At 52.3% G+C, this 24,310-nt stretch overlaps 1 protein-coding gene across 2 annotated transcripts in view; it reads left to right on the plus strand.

Annotated features, from left to right (window-relative positions):
- LOC147096829 (SERTA domain-containing protein 1-like) overlaps nt 1–23,978 on the plus strand; it is a 42,470-nt gene extending 18,492 nt beyond the window's left edge. Inside the window, exons 1-3 of one of the 2 annotated variants that reach the window (XM_085973472.1) lie at nt 4,435–4,838; nt 10,253–10,348; nt 20,973–23,978. In XM_085973472.1, coding sequence (XP_085829598.1) covers nt 10,260–10,348; nt 20,973–21,783 — 900 coding nt within the window. In that variant the 5' untranslated portion in view covers nt 4,435–4,838; nt 10,253–10,259 and the 3' untranslated portion in view covers nt 21,784–23,978. Of the gene's footprint in view, nt 1–4,434; nt 4,839–10,252; nt 10,349–20,972 lie in introns of those variants that run through there. The other variant, XM_085973471.1, reaches the window with a different exon arrangement.
- The last annotated feature ends 332 nt before the right edge of the window (nt 23,979–24,310 follow it).

Here is a 24,310-nt window from a genome sequence, read left to right on the forward strand (position 1 = left end):
GGCCATCCCTTCACCGTCAAATCATATACCCGAGACAGTGTCGGGTCATTTCGGGTCTCCTTCTCTATACCAGCGTTAGTTACTGGCAAGCATTCAATTATAGTCGAATGAAATATTTCGACAGGATCCACTGCTGGTGCTTCCTCCACAGTAGGCAGTGGCAGGCGTGATAGCCCATCAGCGTTTCCATGCTGTTTCGTGCCCTTATACTCGATTTCATATTGGTGCGCCCCTAGAAAAAGGGACCATCTTTGTAGCCGTTGCGCAGTCATCACCGGAACGCCCTTCTTTGGATTAAAGATGGAGACAAGTGGTTGGTGGTCAGTCAGCAAGGTGACCTTCTGCCCGTGCAGATAGTGATTGAACTTTTTCACTCCCCACACTAGGCTGAGGGCCTCCCTGTCAATCTGGGCGTAGTTACGCTCGGCTGAGGTTAGTGACCGAGACGCAAAGGCTACTGGCCTCTCCGAGCCATCTGGGAATTTGTGCGACAGCACCGCTCCAATGCCATAGGGTGATGTATCACACGCCAACCAAATTGGTAGTGCTGGGTTGAAATGAGCCAACACCTCTTTTGATGTGATCAATGCTTTGCTCTTCTGGAAATCTCGTTTACATTCGTCACTCCACTTCCATGGTACCCCCGTTTGCAGTAGGGTGTTCAGTGGGTGTAGTACGGTAAACAAATTCAGCAAGAACTTATGGTAGTGGTTCACCAGCCCGAGGAACGACCTCAGTTGTGACACATTTTCCGGTGCTGGAGCCTTGACTACTGCCTCAATCTTTTCAGGGGACTTATGTAACCCCTCTATCAATAACGTGGCCACAATACGAGATCTGCTTCTGGAAAAACTCGCATTTGTGGCGATTAGCTTGGAGCCCATATTCCTTCAATCTAGTGAGCACCTGCTCCAGGTTGGCGAGGTGATCACTGTCATTTTCGCCCATGACCAGGATGTTGTCCAAATAACACTGGGTCCCTGGAATCCCTTGCAGGACTTGTTCCATTGCCCTTTGCCAAATAGCCGGAGCTGATGCTACCCCGAACACCAGCTGGTTGTATTGGTAGAGACCTTTGAGTGTTGATCGTGAGGTACTGTTTCGAGGCTTCTTCTACCTCCATTTGCAGGTACGCCTGGGCCAGATCAATCTTAGTGAAGCGTTTCCCTCCAGATAGCGAGGCGAAAATATCTTCAATCCGCGGAAGCGGATATTGTACAGTGTGAAGGACTGGGTTCGCTGTCACCTTAAAGTCCCCACAGATGCGAACATTCTTTGGTTCCCCAGGCGTATTACTCAACGACCTCTTCATTACAGGAACGATGGGTGTAGCCCACTCGCTCCAGTCCACTTTGGACAGTACTCCTGAACGTTCCAAACCTTCCAGCTCTGCTTCAACGGCTGGGCAGATCGCATAAGGTACCGGTCTAGCCTTAAAAAAACTTTGGGCTTGCATTTTCTTCTATTTTGATCGTCGCTGTTATGCCTTTTAGTGTTCTGAGTCCCTGCTGGAACACTTCTTGTGCGTCAGTTAGCATTTTTGACAGTCGTCCAGGTGTGATGTCGTCATCCTTTTTGGCATCTACAGTCAGTGCTTGTATGGAATACCAATCTAGCTGTATCTTCCGGATCCATTCACGTCCTAGTAGTGGTGGTCCTCCATCTGGCAATACATATAGGTCCATTTTTGGTGTTTCCTTGCCGTTATATATAACGTTCACCCTTATTTTTCCTTTGGGGTAAACTTTTTGCCCCGTGTACATCTTCAAGACAATCTTTGTATCTCTCAAGGGTATATGTGAGAATAGCCGCTTGTAGTCCCTTCGGTTTATGACTGTTAGGACTGATCCTGTGTCCAATTCCATTTTCACTTGGACTCCTGCTATAATGAGCGTGACCCAGATAGTTTGGTGATCCTCCGTTTTGATCACATTATGTAGTTTCAGACACCCCAGCTCCTTGCTTCCGGAGTCTGTATCACTTTTCTGTTCGTCCGAACTACTCTCCGTCACCTTATGTACCTTCTTGTACTTCTCCTGTGGAGATTTCTTGCTGCTGGTTTTCTTTCCCGACCTGCAGACTCTTGCTATGTGTCCTACTTTTCCACACTGTCTGCACACTTTGTCCTTGAACCAGCAATCATTATGGTCGTGTGTTGTTCTGCCGCAGCGATAGCACTTCACTGTTCCGTATGACATTTCATTTGTGCCATATTCTTGCGGTCTCCGTTGTATCTCTGCAGCGCCCCGTGCTGCTGCTTCGTGTGATACTGCAATGCTGAAAGCCTTGTCCAGCGTAAGATCCTTTTCTGATAGAAGCCGTTTCTGGGTTCCTTCACTTTGAAGCCCACACACAAACTTGTCCCTTAAAGTATCTGCTAGTCCCGTTCCAAACTGGCAGTGTTTCGATAGCTTGCGCAGTTCCATTAAATACTCAGCATTACTTTCATCTTTATGCTGGTTCCTTTTGTGAAACTTAAATCTTTCTGCTATCAGCAGCGGTGTGGGGTTTAAGTGGTCCTGTAGGATTGACACTGTTTTCAAAATCCTTTTCTACTGGCTCCTCTGGGGTTACTAGGTTTTGTAGTAAGCCATACGTTTTTGCACCCATTGAATTCAACAATACCAGCGCTTTCTTGTCATCTGGCACTTCATTCGCCTTGCAGTATACTTCTATGCGTTCGACATATGTCGTCCAATCTTCGACTTCATTGTCGAACTCTGTGATACTGCCACTCTTCGGCATTTTTGGGTGTGGTTAGACTGGCTTATAATGGCGTCTCCCGCGCTTTCCTTTCTTCCCCGCTGCGGCTTAAAATGGCGTCTCCCGCGCTTTCCTTTCTTCCCCGCTGCGGCTTAAAATGGCGTCTCCCGCGCTGCTGCCAACGCCGCTCTCGGCGGTCCTCGTGGCAAATGGCGACGCCCTGTGGGTTTCGTGCGCTGCTGCCAATGCCGCTCTCTGCGGTCCTCGTGGCAATGGCAGCACCTTGCGTTTTCCTGCGCGCCTCTCTTCCCCCGTTGACGCTGCTTGGCCTTTTTCTGTGCCGCTCGGTCGGCTCTAGCCGCCACTGTCCGGGAAGGGTCTGCGCAGTACCTGTTGCCAACCCGTTTCGCTGGACCACCGTGACTGGAAAGCCAAGCCTGGCTCTCGACAGCCTCCCCTGCGATGCTCAAATCACCGCTGGATGACTGGGTGGTTGCCCGTGGTCGACGCCCGTGCTTCTGGACTCGACCTCCTTCCACTGTTCTCCAGGAGCGAATCCCTGGGAGGTGATGCAGAGTTGCAGGTAGGTTCGAATCTGCGTCGTCGCCAATGTTATATCCGTGTATCTTAATGTTGTGTCCTTCAATAATCAGACAACAGACTGCAGGGAACGATCAACAGGTGTTTACTGAATGAGGGTTACTCTAGAACGATCTGTACAGATCACTACTCAGGGTTTATATACAGGTGTGGTCACTGCCGGTACTACAGTATACAGGAGCTGTAAAAAGTAGTTCTCTCCCTTAAGGTACATATACATTACATACATTACAGTGACCTCATTGAAACATACCAAATTCTTACAGGGCTTGACAAGGTAGATGCAGGGAGGATGTTTCCCCTGGCTGGGGAGTCTAGAACCAGGGGTCACAGTCTCAGAATAAGGGGTCGGCCATTTAGGACTGAGAGGAGGAGAAATGTCTTCACTCAGAGGGTGGTGAATCTTTGGAATTCTCTACCCCAGAGGGCTGTGGAGGCTCAGTCTTTGAGTATATTCAAGACAGAGAGTGATAGATTTTTGGACTCTAGGGGAATCAAGGGATATGGGGATCGGGCGGGAAAGTGGAGTTGATGATCTTATTGAATGGCGGAGCAGGCTCGAGGGGCCGAATGGCCAACTCCTGCTCCTATTTCTAATGTTCTTATCCATCTATCTCCGCCACGAGCATGTTCTGCAGAGCTGCTTTTGCTGTCCTTGTCTGATGATGGTGATATATGATGAGTCAGCCCTGACTCGCGTGTAGGCTGCTCTCTCAGCCCCCACTGATCCCTGTAGACTCCTCCAGTTCGAAATATCAGCTGTCCCATTAACTCCTTATGTCCCCCTTCCCTCCTGTAATCTTCCATTGCTTCTGACCCTCCTCTTTTAATATTTGTTCCTATTTGTGAGCAGCAAAGGCAGTTTTTTTATCACTCATAATGCCGAGGCCCCTTGAGGGCATTAAGGGTCACTCACATAAAAGTGTGGGACTGGAGCCATGCATGGGCCAGACTGGGTAAAGGTGGCGGGTTCCTTTCTCCGAACCAGTTGGATTTTTTATGGTTACATATATATATTTTTGCCCCTGGTGCCAAATTGCCAGATTTACTGAATTCACAAGTTGCCATGGTAAGGATTTGAGCTCGAACCTGTGTTGGGGGGGGGGGTCTCACCGGGCTTAATTGGCCGGTATGTTTGAGCTGGGGCTGCTGTGAATCAGACTCTCTCTCTCTCTCGGGCAGGTGAATCCGCCGCTGGCCGTGTCGAAGCCAGCTTGCCGAGGGACGGCGCTCAGGGAACACGGAGGTTAAAATCCTCTCCTGTTTCCACCTTGCTTGTTGGGTGAGTGGGAGGTGGAGCTTTAAATCTCCGCCTGTACATCACTCAGGCGGCAAGTGACTAATGGCAGTGAATAAGCTGCTGCTCGGAGGAGGAGGGGAGGGTGAAGGCAAGGCAAGGCTTGCTAACTTTCTGTTTCACTTCCTATGTGTGTGGGTTGGCTTTACTCTATATCATGTGACGGGGAGGGCGTCTCTCTCTCAGCTGCTGCCTGATAGGAACCAAGCCGGCACAGATCCAGGGGCATCCCTGACAGGTATGTACAGTATATCCAGCTTGTCTTCTTGATGCACTAGAGATGCTGGCATTTAAGGAGGAAGCTAGATAAAGAGGGAGAAAGGAACAGAAGGTTTATGCTATAGCAAAATACTGCGGATGCTGGAAATCCGAAATAACAACAGAAAACGCTGGAAAAACTCAGCAGACCTGGGGCAGCATCCGTGGAGAGAGAAACAGAGCCAACGTTTCAGGAGACCCTTCGACCTGAAACGTTATTTAACTCTATTTCTCTCTCCACGGATGCTGCCCCATGTCTGCTGAGTTTTCCCCCCCAGCATTTTCTGTTGTTATTTAGAAGGTTTATGCTGATGAGGTGGGATGAAGTCGGGTGGGAGGAGGCTGGTGTGGAGCATAAACACCGGCACGGACCTGTTGGGCCGAATGGTCTGTTTCGCTGCTGTTATCCAGTGGTTAAACCTTCCTGAGACGCGAGGGAAGTGGAGGGGTTCTCGGGGCCCGTGTCGTGCTCTGTAAGGGGCTGTCTGTGTTATTTCTACAGCACTATCGGGCTGGGGGTGGGGGGAGCACTTTCGATCGCTATGGGGGGGGGGGGTCAGTGAAATAGTGTCGGGTTCTTGGTCCCCGCTCACTGACGATCGGGGCTCGGGCTTCCCATTCCACGGAGGGGAGTTTTCGTTTAAATCTGCTGCCGGTGTTTTTTTCTTTAATTGACTTGTAAAGCCAAGCCTGATTCTCCAGAAAGTCAAGTCGCGATATCACTGGGGCGAGGTTGAGGGGAGGGGAGAGGGGGGTGGATTGGATTCAAACGGGGCAGGTTTAAATTGTGACTTTGATGGTGGTGGGAGCTAGAAATCTCCCTGGGGATCCCTGCGCTGATTGTTGGGGATTCGGGGGGTCCTGGCGCTGATTGTTGAGGATTCAGGGGAGTCCCGGTGCTGATTGTTGGGGATTCAGGGGGGTCCCGGCGCTGATTGTTGGGGATTCGGGGGGTCCTGGCGCTGATTGTTGGGGATTCAGGGGAGTCCCGGTGCTGATTGTTGGGGATTCAGGGGGGTCCCGGCGCTGATTGTTGGGGATTCAGGGGGGTCCCGGCGCTGATTGTTGGGGATTCAGGGGGGTCCCAGCGCTGATTGTTGGGGATTCAGGGGTCCCTGTGCTGATTGTTGGGGATTCAGGGGAGTCCCGGTGCTGATTGTTGGGGATTCAGGGGGGTCCCGGCGCTGATTGTTGGGGATTCAGGGGGGTCCCGGCGCTGATTGTTGGGGATTCAGGGGTCCTGGCGCTGATTGTTGGGGATTCAGGGGGGTCCCGGCGCTGATTGTTGGGGATTCAGGGGAGTCCCGGCGCTGATTGTTGGGGATTCAGGGGGGTCCCGGCGCTGATTGTTGGGGATTCAGGGGGGCCCCGGCGCTGATTGTTGGGGATTCAGGGGTCCCTGTGCTGATTGTTGGGGATTCAGGGGTCCTGGCGCTGATTGTTGGGGATTCAGGGGTCCTGGCGCTGATTGTTGGGGATTCAGGGGAGTCCCGGTGCTGATTGTTGGGGATTCAGGGGGGTCCTGGCGCTGATTGTTGGGGATTCAGGGGGGTCCCGGCGCTGATTGTTGGGGATTCGGGGGTCCTGGCGCTGATTGTTGGGGATTCGGGGGTCCTGGCGCTGATTGTTGGGGATTCGGGGGTCCCGGCGCTGATTGTTGGGGATTCGGGGGTCCCTGCGCTGATTGTTGGGGATTCGGGGGTCCCTGCGCTGATTGTTTGGGGATTCGGGGGTCCCGGCGCTGATTGTTGGGGATTCGGGGGTCCCGGTGCTGATTGTTGGGGATTCGGGGGTCCCGGTGCTGATTGTTGGGGATTCGGGGGTCCCGGCGCTGATTGTTGGGGATTCGGGGGTCCCGGTGCTGATTGTTTGGGGATCCCCTCGCTGATTGTACCCGGGGGCGGAGAGGGGTGGGGGGGGGGGGGGGTTGTTCCCTTGTGGCTCTGGTCCCAGTGGCGGGGAGCAGCAGCATCTAACGGTTGAATAGCTAAATCTGTTTCCATGGCGATGCCCCTGTGGTGGGTGAGAGATTTTTGATCGGTTTCGGCAGCTTTCAGTTTCTGATCGCCTTCCGGACGGTTTTCCAGTGTGATTTTTTTTTTAAACTCTGCTGCTTCAGACTCCCAGTCGGGTCCCACCCTCCCACCGCTGGTTATTTTTATCCCGCCCTTCATCCCACCAGGGTGACGGTGCAGATAATGAGCCGGCGAGGAGATGGGAATCCCAGTGGGACACACCTACTGTGTCCGTGGCTGGGATAGGTGTCTGAACGGTCGGTTTGGGAATCCAGTGATCAATAACTGGAAGAACTGATGGCTGCTGCAAGGGCCTGTGTGCATCTCCCATCCCTCCCCCCCCCCCCGTCCCGCCCCGCCCCCTTTCACTTCCCTCCCACCCCTGTCCCTGTCCCTGCCCCTGCCCTTGTTATTGGGTAAACAGATAATATACTCTCTACTGTATACCCATCCGGGGTAGAGGGGCAATATAGCCCTTTATTCTGTACTGTACAAGGGGGCAGTGCTCTGCTAGTGTTTATTCAGTAGCACAGCGCCCGGTGACTGATCCAATTGCTCTACGCAGTGTGGGACTGATCTACACAGGTGAGAAAATCTCTTGGCTCAGGACCTGGTCAGTGAGCTGGCTGGGGTGGGGGTGAGGCACTTCACAAACAGTCTGTGGCCCGAGTTGTAGCTGTCGCTGAAGGGGGGGCTGTGTGGGGGGGGGGGGGGGAGAGTGTCACTGCAAACTGCTCTTACTTGGAGTTTGCTGGGGAGGGTGGGAGAAAGAGGAGGCACATCAGTCTCTTAGTCATGGGAATGGTGGGCTGGTACAAGAGGTGTGGGGGCATCAATGAGTTAATGTCTCCCCTGCACCTTTACTGTGACTCCTCACAATGCTTGCAACTCTGTTTATCCCGGGTTCTCAGGCCTGTGGGGCGCCACCATCTTCATTTCCTTCTCCAATCTGTTAAAACCCCCATCAACACCCTGGGGGTCACCAGTGACCAGAAACTTAACTGGACCAGCCACATAAATACTGTGGCAACAAGAGCAGGTCAGAGGCTGGGTATTCTGCGACGAGTGTCTCACCTCCTGACTCCCCAAAGCCTTTCCACCATCTACAACCCACAAGTCAGGAGTGTGATGGAATACTCTCCACTTGCCTGGATGAGTGCAGCTCCAACAACACAAGAAGCTCGACACTATCCAGGGCAAAGCAGCCTGCTTGATCGGCACCCCATCCACCACCTTAAACATTCACTCCCTCCACCACCGGCGCACCGTGGCTGCAGTGTGTACCATCTACAAGATGCACTGCAGCAACTCGCCAAGGCTTCTTCGGCAGCACCTCCCAAACCCGCGACCTCTTCCACCTAGAAGGACAAGGGCAGCAGGCGCATGGGAACACCACCACCTCCAAGTTCCCCTCCAAATCACACACCATCCCGACTTTTGCCATTCCTTCATCGTCGCTGGGTCCGAATCCTGGAACTCCCTCCCTAACAGCACTGTGGGAGCACCTTCACCACACGGACTGCAGCGGTTCAAGAAGGGGGCTCACCACCACCTTCTCGAGGGCGATTAGGGATGGGCAATAAATGCTGGCCTTGCCAGCGATGCCCACATCCCATGAACGAATAAAAAAAAAAAAACTTGGTGTCCTTAACCGGTAGTTCCTCATTATGAACGTATCAAAATGACAGACAGGAAGAGATCAGCTGTTCAATTGAGCCTGTCTTGCACACAGTCATGGTGCAACTTAACATCAGCCAGTCATGGAAGCTCCTGGGAGAGGCAATCGAACCAGGAGTTGGAGGGGTGGGTGGGGACTAGGAACAGGAGGAGGCCATTCAGCCCCTCGAGCCTGTTCCGCCATTCAATGAGATCCTGGCTGATCTGCCACCCAACTCCATATACCCGCCTTTGCCCCATATCCCTTAATACCTTTGGTTAACAGAAAGTTATCAATCTCACATTTAAAATTAACAATTGGCCTAGCATCAATTGCCATTTACGGAAGAGAGTTCCAAACTTCTACCACCCTTTGTGTGTAGAAATGTTTCCAAATTTCACTCCTGAAAGGTCTGGCTCTAATTTTTAGACTTTGCCCCCTAGTCCTAGACTCCCCAACCAGCGGAAATAGTTTCTCTCTATCTACCCTATCTGTTCCCTTAATATCCTGAAAACTTCAGTCAGTTCACCCCTTAACCTTCTAAATTCTAGGGAATACAACCCTAGTTTGTGTAATCTCTCCTCGTAACTTAACCCTTGGAGTCCAGGTATCATTCTGGTAAACCTACGCTGCCCTCCCTCCAAGGCCAATATATCCTTCCTAAGGTGTGGTGCCCAGAACTGCTCACAGTGCTCCAGGTGTGGTCAAACCAGGGCTTTGTACAGCTGCAGCATAACTTCTACCCCCTTGTACTCTCGTCCTCTAGATATAAAGGCCAGCATTCCATTAGCCTTTTTGGTTATTTTCTGTACCTGTTCTTGACATTTTAATGATCGATGTACCTGGACCATCAAGTCTCTTTGGACCTCCACTGTTTCTAGTCTTTTGCCATTTAGAAAGTTCCCTCCTCCATCCTTTTTAGGCCCAAAGTGGATGACCTCACATTTGCCTACATTGAAATCCATTTGCCACAGTTTTGCTCTGACCCCCAAAGTCAGTCAAGTAAACTCAGGGGAATCCGACTTAACGTCTCATCCGAGAGACGGCACCTCCGACAGTGCGGTACTCCCTCAGCACTGCCTGGATTTTGTGCTTGTCGCTGGAGTGGGACCAGAACCCACTGCCTTCTGACTCGGGAGGCGAGAGAGCTACCCACTGAGCCAGGGCCGACACCTGAAGCTCACGGGCCTAGTTCCGATGTTGCCCTTTTTTGAACGTTGGCATGGTGAGGGCTTCCCTCCAGTCCATGGCGACAATCCCAGACCCTAGGGAGCTGTTAACTAGCCCCCAATTTCTTTGAGCACCCATGGGTGACTGTCCTCATCACCTCTGCTCTCTCCAGCTTTCACCTGAGACTTTCACTGTTTCCAGTAGTGGGGCAGACCAAAAACCGGGGGGCCATTAGTATAAGGTAGTCACTGATAAATCCAATAAGGAATTCAGGAGCAACTTCTTTACCCAGAGAGTGGTGAGAATGTGGAACTCGCTACCACAGGGAGCAGTTGAGGCGAATAGTATAGATGCATTTAAGAGTAAACGCATGAGGGAGAAGGGAATAGATGGATATGCTGATAGGGTGAGAATGAAGAGAGGTGGGAGGAGGCTCGTGTGGAGCATGAACACCAACATGGACCAGTTGGGCCGAATGGCCTGTTTCTGTGCTGTACATTCGATGTAACCGGACCCCTGAGCTAACCCGAGCTCTCCCCTTTTTGTTTTTAGGTGCTGAATGGGCCTGAAGACAACGGCTTTGAGAAGCAACGACAGCTCGCCAGCTTGCGGAACGATCTTTCGGACGCAGTCAATGGCTGCCGTCAGGTCAGTGAGAATCCTTGGCGGCAAAACCTGTAGAACGAGGGGGTCAGCGGGTGATCGTGGGGGGCGGGGAGGAAGGGGGCTTCATGTGTGTTCCGCCCAATTTTACTCCTGCCTCTCCTGAAGGTACTTGCTTCCTGGAATGGGGCGCAATCCAGCAAGAATTTCCCCCCCCCGCCCCCCCCCCCTAAACTGTCGACACTGCGATCAACTCAATCTGCTGCCAGCAGACAGCCCAGACTTTCATCCCGCCGGTTTGGGATGCCACAAAAGACACATTTAATGATTCAAAACCCCCAGGGTTCAGCTGCCTGCTGGTTCTGCTACTGAGCCAGCAAGTCGGAGGTCGTGAGTTCAAATCCCGGCATAAAAAAGAAAAGACTTGCATTTCTATAGCGCCTTTCACGACCACCGGACACCCCAAAGCGCTTTACAGCCAATGAAGTACTTTCTGAAGTGTAGTCACTGTTGTAATGTGGGAAACGCGGCAGCCAATTTGCGCACAACAAGCTCCCACAAACAGAAATGTGATAATGACCAGATCATCTGTTTTAGGTGTTGATTGAAGGATAAATATTGGCCTCAGGACACCGGGGAGAACTCCCCCCTGCTCACCTTCGAAATGGTGCCACGGGATCTTTTACGTCCACCTGAGAGAGCAGACGAGGCCTCGGTTTAACATCTCATCCGAAACACGGCCCCCTCCGACAGTGCAGCACTCCCTCAGCACTGCACTGGGAGTGTCAGCCTAGATGTTTGTGCTCAAGTCTCTGGAGTGGGACTCGAACCCACAACCCTCTGACCCAGAGGCGAAGGTGCTGCCCACTGAGCCACAGCTGACACTTTTTTACGTTTATCATAGTAAAACGTCCCAAGGTGCGTCACGGGAGCGTAAATCAGCCGAAAATTGACACCAAGCCAAAGGAGGAAACATGAGGACAGGTGACCAAAAGAGGCAGGTTTTAAGTAGCGTCTTAAAGGAGGAAAGAGAGGTGGGGAGGCGGAGAACTTTAAGGAGAGAATTCCGGAGCTTAGGGTCTAGACGGGTGAAGGAAGTGGGGATGCACGAGAGGTCAGTTGGAGGAACAGAGTTCTCGGCGATTTGCTGGAGGTTAGAGATGGAGAGGGGGCGAGACCATGAAGGGATTGGAACACTAGAATGAGAATGTTAAATTTGATCCATTGGTAAACAGGAAGCAATGTAGGTCAGCGAGCACAGGGTTTTTAAAAATTCGTTTATGGGATGTGGGCGTCGCTGGCAAAGCCAGCATTTATTGCCCATCCCTAATTGCCCTGGAGAAGGTGGTGGTGAGCCGCCTTCTTGAACCGCTGCAGTCCGTGTGGTGAAGGTGCTCCCACAGTGCTGTTAGGGAGGGAGTTCCAGGATTTTGACCCAGCGACGATGAAGGAACGGCCGATATATTTCCAAGTCAGGATGGTGTGTGACTTGGAGGGGAACTTGGAGGTGGTGGTGTTCCCATGCACCTGCTGCCCTTGTCCTTCTAGGTGGAAGAGGTCGCGGGTTTGGGAGGTGCTGCCGAAGAAGCCTTGGCGAGTTGCTGCAGTGCATCTTGTAGATGGTACACACTGCAGCCACGGTGCGCCGGTGGTGGAGGGAGTGAATGTTTAAGGTGGTGGATGGGGTGCCAATCAAGCGGGCTGCTTTGTCCTGGATGGTGTTGAGCTCCTTGAGTGTTGTTGGAGCTGCACTCATCCAGGCAAGTGGAGAGTATTCCATCACACTCCTGACTTGTGCCTTGTAGATGGTGGAAAGGCTGTGGGGGAGTCAGGAGGTGAGACACTCGCCGCAGAATACCCAGCCTCTGACTTGCTCTTGTAGCCACAGTATTTATGTGGCTGGTCCAGTTAAGTTTCTAGTGATGGGTAAATGGGACTTGGTGCGAGTTAGGACACGGGCTGCAGAGTTTTGGATGCGCTCAAGTTTATGGAGGGTGGAAGATGGGAAGCTGGCCTGGAGTGCATTGGGATAGTCAAGTCACACTGTTCGCAACCTTAGTGTCATATTTGACCCGAACTTAGCTCCCGACCACATATCCGCAGCATAACACAGACTGTCTACTGCCCCCTCCGTAACATCGCCCGTCTCCGCCCCTGCCTCAGCTCATCCGCTGTTGAAACCCTCATCCATTTGCCTTTGTTACCTCTAGACTTGACTATTCCAACGCACTCTAGGTTGGCCTCCCACATTCTACCTCACGTACACTTGAGCTCATCCAAAACTCGGCTGCCCGTGTCCTAACTCGCACCAAGTCCCGTTCGCCCATCACCCCCTGTGCTCGCTGACCTACATTGGCTCCCAGTTAAGCAGCGCCTCGATTTCAAAATTCTCATCCTTGTTTTCAAATCCCTCCATGGCCTCGCCCCTCCCTATCTCTGTAATCACCTCCAGCCCCACAACCCCCCCGAGATATCTGCGCTCCTCTAATTCTGGCCTCTTCAGCATCCCTGATTATAATCGCTCCACCATTGGCGGCCGTGCCTTCAGCTGCCTGGGCCCTAAGCTCTGGAATTCCCTCCCTAAACCTTTCTACCTCTCTTTCCTCCTTTTAAGACGCTCCTTAAAACCTGCTTCGTTGACCAAGCCCTAATTTCTCCTTCTGTGGTTCGGTGTCAAATTTTGTTTCGATAACGCTCCCGTGAAGCGCCTTGGGATGTTTTACTCCGTTAAAGGCGCTAGATAAATATAAGTTGTTGTTGAGTCTAGCGATAACAAAAGCACAGGGTTTCTGCGGTAGATGAGCTGAGGCAGGGGTGGAGACAGACAGTCCCGGTGACGGAGAGGAAATGGGCTCGGAAGCTCAGCTCAGGGTCAAATAGGGCGGCGAGGTTGCAGACGGTCTGGTTGAGCCCGAGACAGCGGCCGGGGAGAGGGATGGAGTCGGTGGCTGGGGAACGGAGTTTGTGGCGGGTACCGAAGACGATGGCTTCAGTCTACCCGATGTTTAACTGGGGGAACTTTCTGCTCACCGGGGCTGGCTGATCTTCCCCTTTTTCTGACACCAGTTGTAGCACCTTGACCTGCCTCGCCTGAGCTACCTCCGTAGGGTCGAGCTCCTGGTCTGGGCACAGTACCGTAGCAGGCCACCAGGGGGAGCATCTGTCCCGCGTTCTCATTGAAGGGGCGCGACCCGACACTCTTGATTGTACCTGACCTTTCACAACAACAACAACAACTTGTATTTATATGGCGCCTTTAACGTAGTAAAATGTCCCAAGGCACTTCACGGGGGCGTTATCAAAACAAATTTTGACACTGAGCCACATAAGGATAAATTAGGGCAGGTGACCAAAAGCTTGGTCAAAGAGGCAGGTTTTAAGGAGCGTCTTAAAGGAGGAGAGAGCGAGGCGGAGAGGTTTATGGAGGGAATTCCAGAGCTCGGGGCCCAGGCAGCTGAAGGCACGGCCGCCAATGGTGGAGCGATTATAATCAGGGATGCTGAAGAGGCCAGAATTGGAGGAGCGCAGAGATCTCAGGGGGGTTGTGGGGCTGGAGGAGGTTACAGAGATAGGGAGGGGGCGAGACCATGGCGGGATTTGAAAACAAGGATGAGAATTCTGAAATCGAGGTGTTGCTTAACCGGGAGCCAATGTAGGTCAGCGAGCACAGGGGGTGATGGGCGAACGGGACTTGGTGCGAGTCAGGACACGGGCAGCCGAGTTTTGGATCACCTCAAGTTTACGTAGGGTGGAATGTGGGAGGCCAGCCAGGAGTGCGTTAGAATAGTCGAGTCTCGAGGTAACAAAAGCGTGGATGAGGGTTTCAGCAGCGGATGAGCCGAGGCAAGGGCGGAGACGGGCGATGTTACGGAGGTGGAAATAGGGTTCTTAGTTATGCTGCAGATATGTGGTCGGAAGCTCATTTCAGGGTCAAATAAGACACCAAGTTTGTGAACAGTCTGGTTCACCTCCTCCTTCCCACTGTCCAGGGCCCCAAACACCTCTACCAGGTGAAACAGCGATTTACTTGTACTTCTCGCAATCTAGTATACTGTATTCGCTGCTCACGATGCGGTCTCCTCTACATTGGGGAGACCAAACGCAGATTGGGCGACCGCTTTGCGGAACACCTCCGTTCAGTCCGTAAGGGTGACCCCGAGCTTCCAGTCGCCTGTCATTTTAATTCACCGCTCCATTCCCACTCTGACCTCTCCGTCCTCGGCCTCTTACACTGTTCCGACGAAGCTCAACGTAAGCTCGAGGAACAGCACCTCATCTTTCGATTAGGCACTTTACAACTTTTGGACTCAACATCGAGTTCAACAATTTCAGACCATAACCACCGCTCCCATTTGATCGAACAGCAGCTGTTGGCAATGGTTCTGCTGTTGTCATTTGCACCTCCTCTAAACCCATCTTTTGTTTCTGTACTTGTCCCATTACCATCTCCTTTTGCCTTGCACCATCATCCCTTTTGTCATTTAATGACTCCTGTCACAGACCTTTACTTAAGCAAAACACTGCAGATGCTGGAAATCTGAAATAAAAACAGACAATGCTGGAAACACTCAGCAGGTCAGGCAGCATCCTTGGAGAGAGAAACAGAGTTAACATAAGAAATAGGAGCAGGAGTAGACCATTCGGACCTTCGAGCCTGCTCCGCCATTCAATGAGATCATGGCCGATCTTCTGCCTCAACTCCATTCACCGGTGCTATCGCCATATCCCTTGATGCCTTTACTAGTCAGAAATCTATCGCTCTCTGTTTTGAATACACTCAACGACTGAGCCTCCACAGCCCTCTGGGGTAGAGAATTCCAAAGACTCACCACCCTCTGTGTGAAGAAATTGTAAAGTCTGTGGGTTGTATAGCGAAGTAATACACAGACTACAAGAGTAACTTAAACAGGACTTTACTATTCGAAGGTCAGGGCGAATCTGCCCAATAAATTCTGCCACAGCACTTATATACCGGTGTGGTCACCGTCGGTATTACAGTATACAGCAGCCAGGATAAAGTAGTGCCACACCTAAAATAGTTCTCTTAAAGGTGGACGGTTACATACAATAGTTCTCTTAAAGGTAGAACAGTTACATACACTACAATCCTCCCTTTTTAGCTTACAACATACTTATTCCCCATTAACATAACATCATAACATATCCAACTTCATGTTACAACAGTTCACAGAGGTAGTCTCTGCGGAAACAGTTCACAGATTCAGTCTCTGCGGGAAACAGTTCACAGATTCAGTCTCTGATCTTCTTGACTCGGTCCGGACCACGCCTCCGTGGTGTAGTCGGGTCACCTTGCTAGAGGGACTCATCCCATAGTCCTTCCCTAGACTTAACAGCTTTACTTCCATCACTTCTGAACCAGCATTGCTGACTTTTTAAAACAAACAAAAAACAGTTGGATTGCCTTGGGAAATTTTCCTACTTTCCAACTGATTTGGCTCCGTTCGGGGGACCACGTGTGTGATCGGGTAGAGGTAATAATGGTTCAGATGGTTATCATCTTCTGCTTCGTCTTTTCCTTTTTTGCTTCTTGGAGACTCTCGGGGCTCCATTGTCAGCTGCCAGCCGTAACGCCACCATCTCCCTATGTTCCTTAGACTTTAAGTGATTCATCCTGATTTCGGCACTTTGGGAGTTCTCGGCACAAGCTGGGCAGACCAGGTCCTCGTAATATTCAGTGTCACTCAACAGATCATGGTAATATTCGGTGTTGTCCTGAGCTAGGCCCGCGAGAGGGTCTTCTATTTCCTCCTTACCCAGCTGGACGTTAGCCGACTTTTGTTCCAAGTCCCGACATCTGTCCTGAAGAGACTTCATCATGCGTTCAGATTCATCCCGCTTTTTCTGGGCTTCCTGCAAGTCTTTTACTAATGACCTCATTTGTGATTTCAATACTTCAACTTCATTCGGAGATTGATTGATCGGACTATTCAATCCCTCTACTGAAGTAGCTGTTTCAGTATTCTGTTGTTCTACATTGCCGTGCGTCAGCGTACTTTTGGCATCCAAGGGCTGTTCTGCTGCAGACTTCTCAGTCTGGGTTGCCACCTCAGCTCTTCCAATGACTTTTGAGAGCTCCCTTCCCTTTGAAGATTGAGGCTCGTATTTAAGTTTTTCCCATTTTAGAGTTTTATCCCTCAGCATATGAATGAGTTGGCTGACTGTTAACTCTTCTGCCATCATCCCTTTTCCATTAACTACAGGGCTGTTTATAACCTTGCCCTGGAGGAGTTGGCTGACTGTTAACTCTTCTGTCCTCATCCCTTTTCCATTAGCTGCAGGGCTGTTTAGAACCTTGTCCTGGGGCTCCTTTGCTGCTTCTACTTCGCCATCATCCGCAGCCCCCATCATTCGAATTTCCACAAATGAATCGTCCGGTGATGCTGCACCCAACTTCAGTAGGAGCTCGGAAGTCATGTCGACCAACTCAGCTTTTTCTGCCTGCAACCTGCTAACCAGCGCCTTCAGTTGCGGCACATCTTGTTCCACCGGATTGGAGCACGCCCCTTCAGAAGCCGAATCAGCTTTGATTCGTTTGGCCTCCTCGTGCAGACGGTTTGTGTGCTCCTGCTCCCTTTTCTTCCCCAGCTGCTTCTGTTGTCTTTCCAGATTCTCCCATTCGGTATCATAGAACTTTTTCATTGCTTTCATCTCTTGCTCGAGACGGCAATTCAATTGTTCTAATTGCTGTCGTAATCTGAAATAAGTTTGCGTTCGAGCTCGATGTTCCTCAGTAATATATATGTCTGTAACTTGAACAGACTCGGAATTCTCTGTCAAGCTATGTTGTTCAGAGGAATTCTGTTCTGAAACTTTGTTCTCCTCTGGAGCATAAGCCTTTAGGCCCACATTCGTTCTACCAACCTTAGTCAGCAAGTTCATTTTAGACTTGTCTTTCATGCTTGGGCTGGTCTTATCGTCATCTGCTTCAGAGTCTGAGCTGATTGTCTGCCCCGAGTCCTCACTCGTTATTGCTTTGAGGTAGTGCCATTCCATGTCTATTTTCTTGATCCACTCCCGTCCTAGAAGTGGTGGTCCTCCCTCAGGTAGTACGTATAAGTCCATTCCGGGGTGTTCTTTGCCCCTGTCTCTCACCTTGACTCTTATCTTTCCCATGGGGTATACTTTATGCCCCGTGTATGTCTGCAATACGAACTTGGTATCTCTCAAGGGTATATGTGAGAATAGCCGGTTGTAATCCCTTTGATTTATGACTGATAGGGCTGATCCAGTGTCCAATTCCATTCTCACTTGGACTCCGGCTATTTTTAGCATGACCCAGATAGTTTGTAGGTCAGCTTCCTTACTCACATTATGAATTCTCAGACTACCCAGTTCCTGGCCGCTTGGGTCTGAATCCGAATTCTGTTCATCTGAACTCTTCTCAACCACCTTGTGTACTTTGTTGTACTTTTCCTGTGATGGCTTTTTTTTTTTTGGTTGTTGGTCTTCTTCCCTGACCGGCATACTTTGGCTATGTGACCCAGTTTGCCACATTTCCTACAGTCCTGGTTTTTAAACCAGCATTGGTTCTGGTCGTGTGTTGTCTTCCCACAACGATAACATTTTGTTGCACCCGAAGTAATTTGATCCACACTGAGGACCGCTGCCTTCAGCTGCATTTCTGCAGTTGCTTTCGCTGCGGCTTCGTGTGATGCTGCAATAAGGACAGCCCTATCCAGTGTAAGGTCGTTCTCTTCGAGCAGTCGCTTTTGCGTTCCTTCCTTCGACAACCCGCACACGAACTTGTCTCGCAATGCCTCTGTCAGATTTCCTCCAAACTGGCAGTATTTCGCTAGCCTACGCAGTTCGACCAAGTATTCCGTGTTGCTTTCCTCTTTCCGTTGCGTTCTCGCATAAAATTTGAATCGTTCCGCCAACATCAGCGGTGTGGGGTTCAAGTGATCCTTCAGAACAGCAACAATATTATCGAAGGTTTGATCCGCCGGTTTAACTGGTGCTAGAAGATGCTTCAATAGCCCGTATGTCTTCGCCCCCATCGAGTTTAGCAAGGTTATAGCTTTATCATCATCCTCTATTTTATTGGCCTCACAATATATCTCAATGCGTTCTACATACGTGGCCCAATCCTCTACCTCGGAATCGAAATCGTTGATGTTACCACGCTTAGGCATCTTCACCTCCCTGATCAACAACAACGAAATATTTCTTTAACTCTTTTTTTTTCCCAAGATGGCGGTTTCCCCGCGCTTATCTTCTTTCCCCGCCCCTTTCAAAATGGCGGTTCCCGCTTCTGTCTTTTTCTCCGCCTACTGGCGGCTTCCCGCGGTTTCCCGTGCTTATCTTCTTTCCCCGCCCACTTTCAAGATGGCGGTTCCCGCTTTTCTTCCCCTGGCGGGAGGGGTAAGCTTTTCCCTCGGGCGACGGCCGCTGGCTTTCGGGGTTCGCAGCCTGCGCTTCGGCTTCAGCGCGTTCCCTTCTCTCGGCCGGGCAACCGGCTCTGGGTACAACCCGTTGACGGCGAACGGTCTCGGCCGCTGGGCTGGATCTCGCTCAGCCTTCCTCGGGCTCTGTCTCTCCCGCTCGCGTGGCTCTCGCTCGCTCTCGGGCTCTGTCTCTCCCGCTCGTGCGGCTCTCGCTCGCTCTCTCTCGGGCTCTGTCTCTCCCGTTCGCGCGGCTCTCGCTCGGGCTCTGTCTCTCCCGCTCACGCGGCTCTCAATCGCGCCTCCCAGCCCTCTCGCAGTCCGGTGCTTCCCTCCCCGGCTGCGGCTGAGTTCTCCGCGATTTATTTATTTTATCTCTTCCTGCGCCTTACGATCCCGGTCGCAGCGCTTCGTGGCCTCGGTCACTGTCCGAGCTTTTTCACCCAATCGCTCCTCCCAGCCTCTTGCAGTCCGGTGCTTCCTCCCCGGCTGCGGCTGCGTTCTCCGCGGTTTATTTATTTTTATCTCTTCCCGCGCCTTACGATCCGGTCGCAGCGCTTCGTGGCCTCAGTCACTGTCTGGCCTTTTTCACCCCAATCGCGCCTCCCAGCTTCTCGCAGTCCGGTGCTTTCCTCCCCGGCTGTGGCTGAGTTCTCCGTTTATTTGTTTCTATTTTCCCTTTACTCACAGTCACCGTGGCCGACTTGCTTCTCGTGTTGATCGGCTCACTCACCACCGTGGCAGAAGGGACAATCCGTGCCTGTTGCTGATGGAAGACTTCGTGTTTGAAATCTTCCTCCTTTCTTGGTCTGCAGACTCGAGTTTTCTCTCAGCAAAACGACGAGGGCGGGTGCCTCTTCTCGACGCTCGTTTACTTCTTCAGAAGTATTGTTGCCGCAGGGTAAAATCCCATCCTCGTCGCCACTGTAAAGTCTGTGGGTTGTATAGCGAAGTAATACACAGACTACAAGAGTAACTTAAACAGGACTTTACTATTCGAAGGTCAGGGCGAATCTGCCCAATAAATTCTGCCACAGCACTTATATACCGGTGTGGTCACCGTCGGTATTACAGTATACAGCAGCCAGGATAAAGTAGTGCAACACCTAAAATAGTTCTCTTAAAGGTGGACGGTTACATACAATAGTTCTCTTAAAGGTAGAACAGTTACATACACTACAGAAATGTCTTCTCATCTCAGTCCTGAATGGCTTACCCTTTATCCTGAGGCTGTGGCCCCTGGTTCTAGACTCCCCAGCCAAGGGAAACATTCTCCCAGCATCCACCCTATCAAGCCCTGTAATAATTTTGTATGCTTCAATGAGATCCCCTCTCATTCTTCTGAATTCAAGAGAATACAGGCCTAGTTTACTCAATCTCTTCACACCTTGAGTATTGTGTGCAGTTTTGGTCGTCTTATCTGAGGAAGGATGTTCTTGCCACGGAGGGAGTGCAGCGAAGATTCACCAGGCTGATACCTGGGATGGCAGGAATGACGTATGAGGAGAGATTGGGTTGATTGGGCTTATACTCGCTGGAGTTTAGAAGAATGAGAGGGGATCTCATTGAAACTTAGAAAATTCTAACAGGACTGGACAGACTAGATGCAGGAAGGATGTTCCCGATGGCCGGGGAATCCAGAACCAGGGGTCACAGTCTAAAGATAAGGGGTAAGCCATTTAGGACAGAGATGAAGAGGAATTTCTTCACCCAGAGAGTGGTGAACCTGTGGAATTCTCTACCACAGAAGGCAGTTGAGGCCAATTCATTAAATATATTCAAGAAGGAGTTAGATATATTTCTTAAGGCTAAAGGGATCAAGGGGTATGGGGAGAAGGCAGGGACAGGGCACTGAATTTGGATGATCAGCCATGATCTCATTGAATGGCGGAGCAGGCTCGAGGGGCCGAATGGCCTACTCCTGCTCCTATCTTCTATGTTTCTCATACGACAGTCCCGCCATCCCAGGAACCAGTCTGGTGAACCTTCGTTGCACTCCCTCTATGACAAGTATATCCTTCCTTGGGTAAGGAGATCAAAACTGTACACAATACTCCAGGTGTGGTCTCACCAGGCCCTGTATAATTGGAGTAAGACTTCTTTACTCCTGTACTCAGGTCCTCTTGTAATGAAGGCCAGCATACCATTTGCCTTCCTAATGTTTCAGGTCGTCAGAAGATCTCCACAGATGCTGCCTGAACCTGCTTAGTGTTTCCAGCGTTTTTCTGTTCCAATTACTGACGGTATCTCTTTTTTTTTTTGCTCAGGTTCTCATTGGGCAAAGGCGTGAAGCGGAAACGTGGCGAAGACGATGGCGGCCGGCCGGGGCCGGCGCGCGCTCCGCACGGCTTCCATTGCGGCACGCTGCTCGACCTCTCGCTGCTGAAGCTGCACCAGAGCTGCGTGTTGGCCGAGTGCAACCTGCGGCGCTCGGTGCTGATCGCCAACGCCCTGCGCCGGCTGCAGGCGGAGACCTGCCGGGAGAGCGGGCGCGACGTGCCGCCCGCCAGCCCATCGGAGTCCGCCGGGCGACCCGCCGACGGGGCTAACCGGCCGGTGCCCACCTCTGGACCGGGAGCTGGGAGCGCGGACCTGAACAACAACCTCCCGGCGCCGGGCCGGGCCGAGCCACCCTTCTGCCTCCTCTCGGGCAACGACAGCTCGCTCTCCTCCGCCATCTCCACTATCCTCCAGGACCTGGAGGTTGTGGAGGACCTCAGCCCCCCGCCGGGCCAGCTGTCCCTCGAAGATGACCACCTCCTGCCCCTGAAGCCGGCGACCCACGACCCCCGAGGGGAGCCCAGGCCCCCCGACTCCATCTTCACGGCCTTCGAGATCACCGACTCCGACGACTTCCTCGTCGACGGCTCCCTCGACGCCATCTTTGAGGACATCGACACCTCCATGTACGACGCCCAGCAGGGCTTCTCCGCCGGGGCCTGGGGCTTGGCCAAGGCCCCGCCCAGTCCCACCAGCCAGTCCGTCAAGGCTTCGCGCGGCTCCCCCTCGGCCAAGGCCCACAACAGTAGGACGGACTTTACCGACCTGGAGAATCTGATGGAGCTCCTTGTTGGATGACGCTTCGTGCGAGGGGGGCAGTTTATTCCTTTTCGGGAACTTTGAAACAATAACCGGTGTTTCTCAAAGCCAGCAAGACTTGCACAAGAACTCTCTGGGCTGCTGTCCTCTCTCTCTCCGCCCCACAGCACTTGTAACCCCTGTTTTATAGCGGGGGAGACTCCACGAAGTCCCCGGCCTCCGAATACTCTCTCCTGCAACGTCCCCATTTTAACTAAAATGTTCGCAACTTTTTGGGGTGGGGGGAACTAGTTTTATTGGCCAACCTGTTTCATTTTGAACCCAACTGAGAAGACGGTTCCTGGCAGTCTGCTGGCAGACACCTGTAAGTGTAACGTGGCTATAAGGGGAAGCTCGATAAGTACATGAGGGGCGAATGGACTGGATGCTTGTGCTGATGGGGTTCGATGTAAAGGGGTGTGAGTGCAGAGTTTCTGTGGGCTGGAGAGATGGGACACAGACACTGACTGATGTATTGGTCATGCGTGTCTGAGCACTGGCGGGGTGCGGGGGCACGGGAGGGGATTAACTGGTAATGAGATGGACTGTCACTTGTGCGAGATATACATACCCCACCCGCCTCTCCGTTTTTCTAATGTCCAACTGGAGTTTTTAATCTGCTCTCTCTTCAAAGACTCTGACTATTGCTGGGAAGCAGGCACTCTGGCAGCTCGACCAAGGGGTGACCATTCTCTCGCTCCATGGCCCAGGAGTACTGAGGAGTCCCTCCTGCTCAGGGACCCACGGTCCAGCCCAGGGCTGCCTGTACCTCGGGTTTACTGTGGCCACTCGTTCTTCGACGGTTCAGGCCAGATTTGAACATTTTGTATGTATGTTAATATTTATATATATTTTTGTCCTCCTGCATGACTTAGTTACTCCAGGATGGTAACGTGTTGCGCTTGATAAACATTGACTCGTGGGCCTGGGTGAAGATGCAAAGTCCCTTTCATTTGATTTTGTTTATTTCCCACTGTTTTTTCTCTCCCGAAGGTGCTGACTCTCGCTGGGGCACAGGCTCCACAGGCGCTGACTCTCTCTGGGGTACGGGGTTCCCCGGGTGCTGACTCTCTCGCTGGGGTACGGGTTCCCCGGGCACTGACTCTCTCTGGGGTACGGGGTTCCCCGGGCGCTGACTCTCGCTGGGGTACGGGTTCCCCGGGCGCTGACTCTGGGGTACGGGTTCCACTGCGCTGCCTCCCTCTGGGGTACGGGGTTCCCCAGGCGCTGACTCTCTCTGGGGTACGGGTTCCCCGGGTGCTGACTCTCGCTGGGGTACGGGTTCCCTGGGCGCTGACTCTCTGGGGTACGGGTTCCACGGGCGCCGACTCTCGCCGGGGCACGGGGTTCCCCGGGTGCTGACACTCTCTGGGGTACGGGTTCCACGGGTGCAGACTCTCGCTGGGGTACGGGTTCCCCGGGCGCTGACTCTCTCTGGGGTACGGGTTCCCTGGGTGCTGACTCTCGCTGGGGTATGGGGTTCCACTGCGCTGCCTCTCTCTGGGGTACAGATTCCACGGGCGCTGACTCTGGGGTACAGATTCCACGGGCGCTGACTCTGGGGTACGGGTTCCACTGCGTTGCCTCTCTCTGGGGTACGGGGTTCCCCGGGCTCTGACTCTCTCTGGGGTACGGGGTTCCACGGGCGCTGACTCTCGCTGGGGTACGGGGTTCCCTGGGCCCTGACTCTCCTCACTTTTCTACCACCCTCCCCTTCGCCCCACCTCCCCATCATGAGGAGTCTGCCTGTTTGACGGCCCTGTATATATTTCTGTACTTTTATGTAAACAGGACATTCGCGGCATCGTGTCCTTGCGGCCGCTGGGACGGGCGCTGGCTATCCCTGGCACAGGCTGCGGGCAGAGCGTGCCAATGTTGAAGCTGGTGCCCAAGGGCGGCCCACCAATATTTATTGAGGAGCCGGACAAGACCTTGGAGCCCAATCAGGGTTGTGGGGTGGAGTGGGGAGAGGAACAAAAGCTGCCGGGGACTGAGGGACAAAGACACGGGAGGATTGTGGAGATGGTGAAGCTGGGCCTCCCCAACCCCGCCTCTGCCAGCAATTGGATTGTTCCAGTCCTAATTTCTTCCGTGCCCGTTTCTGTCATCATCAAGTAAATAATTAAATGACGTTATGCCGCTTCTGATCTGAAGAGAATTAATTTAAGAACAATAAATCTTCTCCTTTTGATGTATTTTGTGTGAAGTTTCTCTGGTTTCAGTCAGTGGGTTCTCCCTGATCGCGGGCGCAGTTCAATAGTTCACCGTCTGTCAGTTGACGCCCTTTCACCTCTGATCCCCTCGCCATTGTGCATTAAGGCTGCGCGGGGTGGGGGTGGGAGGTCACAGGCTGGTCCGCGCTCTCGAAGAGGAGATAAATGTTTGGGGAATTGGCTCTGAATCGGGCCCCGGCTGCAGGGCGGCTCCCCTGCCGTTCCAGGGGTCCTGAGTGAGATGATTTGTGGGCTGAGGCAATCCAACACATACCCGTCCAAACCTACTCTCTCATCAGCGAGGTTTGATGGGA

Source organism: Somniosus microcephalus, chromosome 34 (genome assembly GCF_052327205.1).
Source record: "Somniosus microcephalus isolate GS21.2 chromosome 34, FLI_Smic_1.0, whole genome shotgun sequence".
Lineage (NCBI taxonomy): Eukaryota > Metazoa > Chordata > Chondrichthyes > Squaliformes > Somniosidae > Somniosus > Somniosus microcephalus.